The 7,278-nt window shown below is 40.7% G+C and overlaps 1 protein-coding gene across 4 annotated transcripts in view; it reads left to right on the top strand.

Annotated features, from left to right (window-relative positions):
• Nucleotides 1-7,278, top strand: part of PIGU (phosphatidylinositol glycan anchor biosynthesis class U) — a 94,839-nt gene that overhangs the window by 65,465 nt on the left and 22,096 nt on the right. For 2 of the 4 annotated variants that reach the window (XM_072800695.1, XM_072800694.1), the window contains exons 8-9: nucleotides 2,647-2,801; nucleotides 4,837-4,980. In XM_072800695.1, coding sequence (XP_072656796.1) covers nucleotides 2,647-2,801; nucleotides 4,837-4,980 — 299 coding nt within the window. The remainder of the gene's footprint in view (nucleotides 1-2,646; nucleotides 2,802-4,836; nucleotides 4,981-7,278) is intronic. The other 2 variants (XM_072800696.1, XM_072800697.1) reach the window with 2 other exon arrangements.

Genomic DNA, 7,278 nt, shown 5'->3' with positions numbered 1-7,278 from the left:
TCATATTGTCAGAGGGGTATCATCAAGGTAGATTTCTAGAAGTAGAATTACTGGAGCCAAAAGTAAGTATTTACGTATTTTTTTTAGGTCTTTTCAAATTTCCCTCCATAGGGATTGTACAAAATTTTTATTCCCACCAGTAATGTAGGATAGTGCCTGTTTTTCCACAGCTTTGCTAACAGAATGTGTTGTCACATTTCAAAATTTTTGCCAGTCTGATTATGAGAAATGGTATCTCAGTGTTGTTTTCATTTGCATTTCTCTAAATATGAGTTAAACACCTCGTCATGTTTCTGGAGTATCTGTTCATTTTTCTGTTGTATTTAGGTCTGTTTTTCCTCAATTTTTAGGAATCCTTTATATATTAGAAATATTAACCTGCAAATATTTCCTTCCAGTTTCTTATTTTTTTACTTAATTATGGTGTTTTTCTTTAACAGCTTTTATTTTTATCAAGATATAAGTTTACTTAAAGTATACAATTCAGTGATTTTTGGATACTCAGAGTTGTGCAGTCATGACCGCAATCAGTTCTAGAACATTTTTATCACCCAAAAGGAAATCCCATGCCCGTTAGCCTTCACTCTCTGTTTTGCACCAATGCCCCTTTCCCCTCTAGCCCTAAGCGACTAGTATTCTAAGCAACTAGTATTCTGGTTTTTTTGTCTTTATAGATTTTCCTATATTAGACATTTCATACAAATGGAATCATACAATATGTGGTCTTGTGACTGATTTCTTTCACTTAGCATGATGTTTTCAAGGTTCATCCTTGTTGTAGTGTTTATTAGTATTTCATTACTTGCATGTTTGTATTTCCATATGAATGGTTGAAATTCCATATGAATTTAATCTTCTATAATTCCATAAAATAGCTTGTTGACATTTTTATTGGGATTGCATTGTTGCATTGAATTTATAAATTAAATTAGGAAGAACTGAACTCTTTATAATTTGGAATCATCCTAAGCAAGGACAGGGGATATTTGTCCATCTGTTCAAGTCCACTTTAGTGTCTTTCAGGAGTATTTAAAAATTTTCCATGAATAGGTTTTACACATTTCTTGTTAAGACTTAATTCTAAGTTTTCTTTTCCTTGGGGTTATTGTAAATGTGGTTTTCTCTACCATTGTGTCCTCTAATTGTTTATTATTAGTGCATATGAAGGATATTTGTATGTTAATTTTATGTTCTGCTACCTCACTGAATTCTTTTATTGCTTGTTATTTTTATCATAAGTAGTTGTTGCATATATCTGACACTAATAGGATTTCTTGTTTTTAAGCTGTTTGTGTTACATGTATTAATAGCTTTTCTTATGTTGGAATAACCTTGGAATATTTTGGAATAGATCCATTCTGGTCATAACCTACCTTTATCACGTATTATTGAATTACGTTAGATAATATTTCATTTAGCATCTTTGCATTTGTGTTGGTAAGTGGTTTCGGTATCAAGCTTATATTTGCTGTGAAAAAGTTAATGTAAGATTAGAATAAATAACCTGCTTCTTGAATGTTGGTAGAGCTTTTTGTAAAATGGACTGGGCCTGCTCTTTTCTTTATGGGAAAATTTTTCATTACTAATTCAATTTCTTAAATGTTTATAGGACCATTCAAATGTTCTGTTTCTTGTTGTCCCCTAATCTTTTATATTACGCTTTAGAAAAGTTGAAAGACTAGTAGAAGTACCTTTTATTTAGATGACCCAGTTAACCATTTTGCCACATTTTCTATGTCTGTATCTATGTAGATATATAGATTTTGTTTTCCTAACTCATTCTCAAGGAAGTTACAAATTTATTAGAGTGTGCTATTTCGGGTTGCCTGGGTGGCTTAGTCGGTTGGGTGTTGCTGTCAGTTCAGGTTGTGATCCAGGGTCCTGGAATCGAACCCAGTGTTGGGCTCCCTGCTCAGCAGGGAGTCTGCTTCTCCCTCTCCCTCTGCCCCTCTGCCAGTTTGTGTGTACTCTTGATCTCTCAAATATTTAAAGAAAAAAAAAATGTGCTATTTGTATTTCCTACTTGTTTACTGATTTTTTGTCTGTTTGATCTGTCAGTTACCTACTGATGATGGTTATGTCTGTTTTTCCTTATAGTCCTGTCCATGTTTGTTTTATATATTTTTATTTTTATCTTATTTTATTTTTTTTAAGATTTTATTTATTTATTCATGATAGACATAGAGAGAGAGGGAGAGAGAGGCAGAGACACAGGCAGAGGGAGAAGCAGGCTCCATGCCAGGAGCCTGACGCGGACTCGATCCCGGGACTCCAGGATCGCGCCCTGGGCCAAAGGCAGGCGCCAAACCACTGAGCCACCCAGGGATCCCCTGTTTTATATATTTTTAGACTGTTACTAGATACATACAAGTTTAGAGCTGTTACATCTTTCTAATGAACCTTTTATCATTATGGAACACCTTTATTTCTGCAATACTTTATACATTAAAGTTTATTTTATCTGTTAACAGTATAACTAAACTAGTTTTCTTTTGGTTAGTGTTTACCTAGCATAAGTAAATCCTTTTAAGTCCTTTGATTTTCAGTTTTTCTGTGTCCTGTTCTTTGCGGAAGGGATCTTGAAGTTTCAGCTGGTAATTTCTTTCTGTCCTTGACATCCTAAATACCATTTTCCTTCTCTCCTAGCGGCAGTACATACCTGTGAAAGTGAAGAGCAAAGCCTTCTGGATCTTCTCTTGGGAATATGCCATGATGTACGTGGGAAGTCTAGTGGTAATCATTTGCCTCTCCTTCTTCCTCCTCAGCTCCTGGGATTTCATCCCTGCAGTCTATGGCTTCATGTAAGTAATGACTTCATTAGAAAACTCTGGAATCTAATTTGGTTTTCCCAGCTCCAGCTGGAATCAGAGGGTGAGCAACCACAGGGAGCATCTAGACACAGTAGTCCTCAAACTTCAGTGTGCACCAGAATCACCTACAAGGCTTGTTAACACTCAGATTCTGAGCCCCACTTCTAGAGGTTTTGATTAAGTAAGTTTGGGATAGGAACCAAGAATTTACATTTCTAACTAGTTTTCAGGTGATGCTAAACATCCAAGAACATACGTTGAGAACCACAGGTCTAGCGAGTACCTTCAATCTATTAAGATTAAAGAGCACTCTCTAAGAACATCTGAAACAACTACCAGCTCCTGCCTAGAAGGGTTTGGTTCAGTTCCCAACAGAAATAGATATATTCCTCTGCTGCAAGAGGGTCTCTGACAGTTTTAAAATAAAGCCATCTCCCATGTGTCACACTTATAGAGTAAATCAAAACAGAGTATGAATTCTGCAGACATTTTCCAATCTCGGGGCTGAGGAGGATGGTCACTGCTCAGACCTCAAGGAACTCACAGCCCAGTGAAGTGGTAGAGAGTTAAGCCTGTAAGGGCTATGGAGCCTATGGAGTGGCAGGCTCCCCTTTGGGATTCTGGACTGCTAATTTGTGTTAAGTCCTGGCTGAGCATAATCTATAGCTCTTCATGCTGTTCCTTAGATAGGAGTTTGTATTGCTGGTGAAAAACTTTCCCTGGCTTTTTGCTGACCCACAGATTTTGTTCTTTACCTCACTTCACAGAAAAGGAAATGTAGTCACAGCAGGAGGCAAAGACTTATCCTGGGTGGAGGCCTTGGTCCGCGAACTCTGACCATGAGCCATTGCATATTTCTCCCTTCTCCATGGTCTATTTATTGCCCTTTTAAAATGTGAGTTGACATCAGTTTCAACTCTGTTTTTTATTTTATTTTATTTTTTTTTAAATTTTTATTTATTTATGATAGTCACACAGAGAGAGAGAGAGGCAGAGACACAGGCAGAGGGAGAAGCAGGCTCCATGCACCGGGAGCCCCACGTGGGATTCGATCCCGGATCTCCAGGATCGCGCCCTGGGCCAAAGGCAGGCGCCAAACCGCTGTGCCACCCAGGGATCCCTCAACTCTGTTTTTTAAAATAAAACATATAATGTAAATTTTCAGAAGAGCCAGAATAACAACCAATACAACTAGACAAAAAGCTTTCCAGTGAAACCCTTATTTCTCAAATGAAATCTGGGATCCTAGCTGGAACCTGCTGATGCTTCCTCAAGACCCCAGAAATTATTGTGGTGTCAGGCACTGTCTCTGGTTCTTGCTGTGGGGATGCAGCGACAGAATGGGGAGCAGCAGGATCTTTGAGCTTGCTCCTCTAGGCAAGTCTTTGGAATGCTCCAAATAGATACTGTTGGTTTTTTTTTAAGATTTTATTTATTTATTCATAGAGACAGAGAGACAGAGAGAGAGAGAGGCAGAGACACAGGCAGAGGGAGAAGCAGGCTCCATGCAGGTTGCCCAACATGGGACTCGATCCTGGGTCTCCAGGATCCCGCCCTGAACTGAAGGCGGCGCTAAACCGCTGAGCCACCAGGGCTGCCCAGATATTGTTTGTTTAATTTTTTTTTTTTTTTTTTTTTTTTTTAGATATTGTTTGTTTAAAACCCATTCCTCTTTTGTTACAGTCCTGGATATCTCCTACATTTAAACATATGTATTTTAGGCAGTAAAAGAGGGCCACTCTTTTGACTTCTAGCCTGTATCCTGCCTCATTTCAGATCTTTGATGTACCCTGGAGTTTGGTTCAGCTGATGTTATAGGTTATCATTTTTGGTTTCCCTGCCTCTTGTTTTTATTAGTTACCTTTATACAGGGTGCCTAGAGAGGCCCTCACATCCCAATCTCAGTGGGGACAGTCATCCTTGGCTGCCCAGTAGTGACCAAAATCCTTAGGAGAAAACCAGGTTAAAGCAGACTGTTTAAAATTTGGCTCTCTTTTTTCTCTCCCTTTGTTTTTTTTCCTTCCAGACTTTCTGTTCCAGATCTCACTCCAAATATTGGTCTTTTTTGGTATTTCTTTGCGGAGATGTTTGAGCACTTCAGCCTCTTCTTTGTATGTGTGTTTCAGATCAACGTCTTCTTCTACACCATCCCCTTAGCCATAAAGCTAAAGTAAGTGGTTGGACCTGCTGCTTTGTCTACAGAGCCATCTATAGTCTTACAGGTGCCTTTCATACTGGGAGCATTGCTATCAGGTTTATGCCATCTTTGCCTAGGAAACCTTGCCCTTGATGGCCTCCAATTCCAGTAGCCATAACCAGTAATAGAATCACACCAAGTACAGGTTGCAGGGAGGGTTCTTTGGAGGATATTTCCAGAGGAGCCAGAAGATATTTCCCCTGGCTTCACTCTGAGCCCACAGTGCTACTGAACCCACTCACTATTTTGGATAAGAGGAAGGGTTTAGAGTTGGAGGGTATCTTTGGAAAAAGTGGATCTTGTTGGGTGTCCTCCATCAGTATCCCAAAGACAGTGGGGGACTCAGGATGTATTATCTGGGAGGTTGGCTACCTGCAGCTCTGTTTCATCTTCTGATCAATTTCTGTCCAAAGGCTTGTCTGTGGAGCTCTCTTCTCTATATAGTGTAAGAAAGCTAACATGTACTGAGCCTGGCTCCATCCCAGCCCTTTTTAGGCTTTCTGAAAAGTGTTCTTACCTAACCTTTCCAGCACTTCTTGGAAGTAGGCATCATTTTATTATCATCACTTCCATTTTATAGTTGAGGAATGGACATTCAGAGAAGTGGAACCATTTTCCCAGAGACACACAGCTAGTAAGTAGTGGAGCTGGGATTCAGACCTACGTTTGTCTCCAAAATCTATACTCATCCCCCTGCACCATGCCAAACTCCTGAGAGAGATCACTTGTAGAAGCCCCCGGAAGATGTTCTGTTATCCTGGCTTCAGAGAAGGAAAAACAGGCACTGACATAGATATGTATTAATGGTCCAGAGAGGGCAGCCCCGGTGGCGCAGCGGTTTAGCGCCGCCTGCAGCCCAGGGCGTGATCCTGGAGACCCTGGATCGAGTCCCACGTCAGGCTCTCTGCATGGAGCCTGCTTCTCCCTCTGCCTGTGTCTCTGCCTCTCTCTCTCTCTCTCTCTGTCTCTATGAATAAATAAATAAAATCTTTTAAAAAAAATGGTCCAGAGAATTTGGTTTATATTTCAAGAGCCTGAGTTCTCTGTTCTAACCTTCCTGCCAGTCTTCATAACCAATATACCAATGTGCATGGTTCCCATTCTATAAAACTCAGAGCTCATGCCTCCTTCCCATAACATAGCCTTGGCCTAGCATCTGACAGAAAATCTTCATTGGCCTGGTAGGCTCCAGAACTCTGGCAGTCTTGCCCAGCATTGCAGGAGGTTCTGGTCTCCATAGTTTTGTGACCATATTTTCACTGGCCTTTTCATAGAAATGTTGCCAACTCTTACCAGTGACCTAAAAAGCCCACAGCCAGTGATTTGGATTGTCTTTAGGAAGACACTGAGCTAGCTGGACCCTTCTAAAGCTTACATGACTGTGAGACTTTGCCAAGCTGAGTCTGAAGCATTTGCTGTGTAAAACTGCTTAAGTGTTTGGGGTGTGTACATGTTTGTCTCCACATCTCAGATTTATACCCCACTGAGTCAACTCTGACCTTTGACCTACAAGACAAGAATGCCATTTAATCCCTGAAGAAAAACTTTATGAGTTGGGCATTTAGGTACTACGCAGAAATAGGCCACATGCATGTTGTTTAGGTACAGCTGAGGAGGGTATAGATCTGGCCTCTTCCTGTTGGCTTCCTTTTAGCACTTGGTCAGTTCTCAGAAGAACACTGGAAATGGAGCTCTGTTCCCACCCTTCCTGATGAGAGCCATGATCGTACTAAGCACTCAGGAGAACAGTACTGGTGATGCTTAAAAGTTTGGAGATAAACAGTCCCACTGCTTACTAACTTACCTACCTTCTCTGAACCTCTCTTTCCTCATCTGCAAAGTGTGGGTGACAATACTGTGTACTGAGGAGTAGCTGAAGTGTAGTAGGGATCACACATTGTAGTGCAAGGAAAGGGCCTAGGACAGAATTTGGCACATAGTGAGGGTTTAGGAAATGGTAGCCATTATTGTTTGTTTAAGGTAACATGAACTCCAGTTCCAGTGCATAAGAGTTGAAAAGCTGCCTGCAGTAATCAGTTGTCTTTCTGGAAAGGAGCTCATCATGGCTAAGGGTCCGTAGATTCCACTGACCAAACTATCAGAGAAGAATATCAGCAAGGAGGCACTTCCTGCCCTGGGTTTGGTTGTCAGAGGAGCCTCTGGCAAGGGAGGCTACCTGATTACTCTGACAAGCAGCCATTAGAGCCCAGTAATGAAGGTGACTTCATTTGTTTTCTTCCTCAGTGGCTCCTGGGGTAAGGCCCAGAGCTG

The sequence above is a fragment of the Canis lupus genome, chromosome 26, assembly GCF_048164855.1.
Source record: "Canis lupus baileyi chromosome 26, mCanLup2.hap1, whole genome shotgun sequence".
NCBI classification, from domain to species: domain Eukaryota; kingdom Metazoa; phylum Chordata; class Mammalia; order Carnivora; family Canidae; genus Canis; species Canis lupus.
The sequence above is the reverse complement of the archived record's forward strand: the minus strand, read 5'-3'. Positions and strand labels throughout refer to the sequence as shown.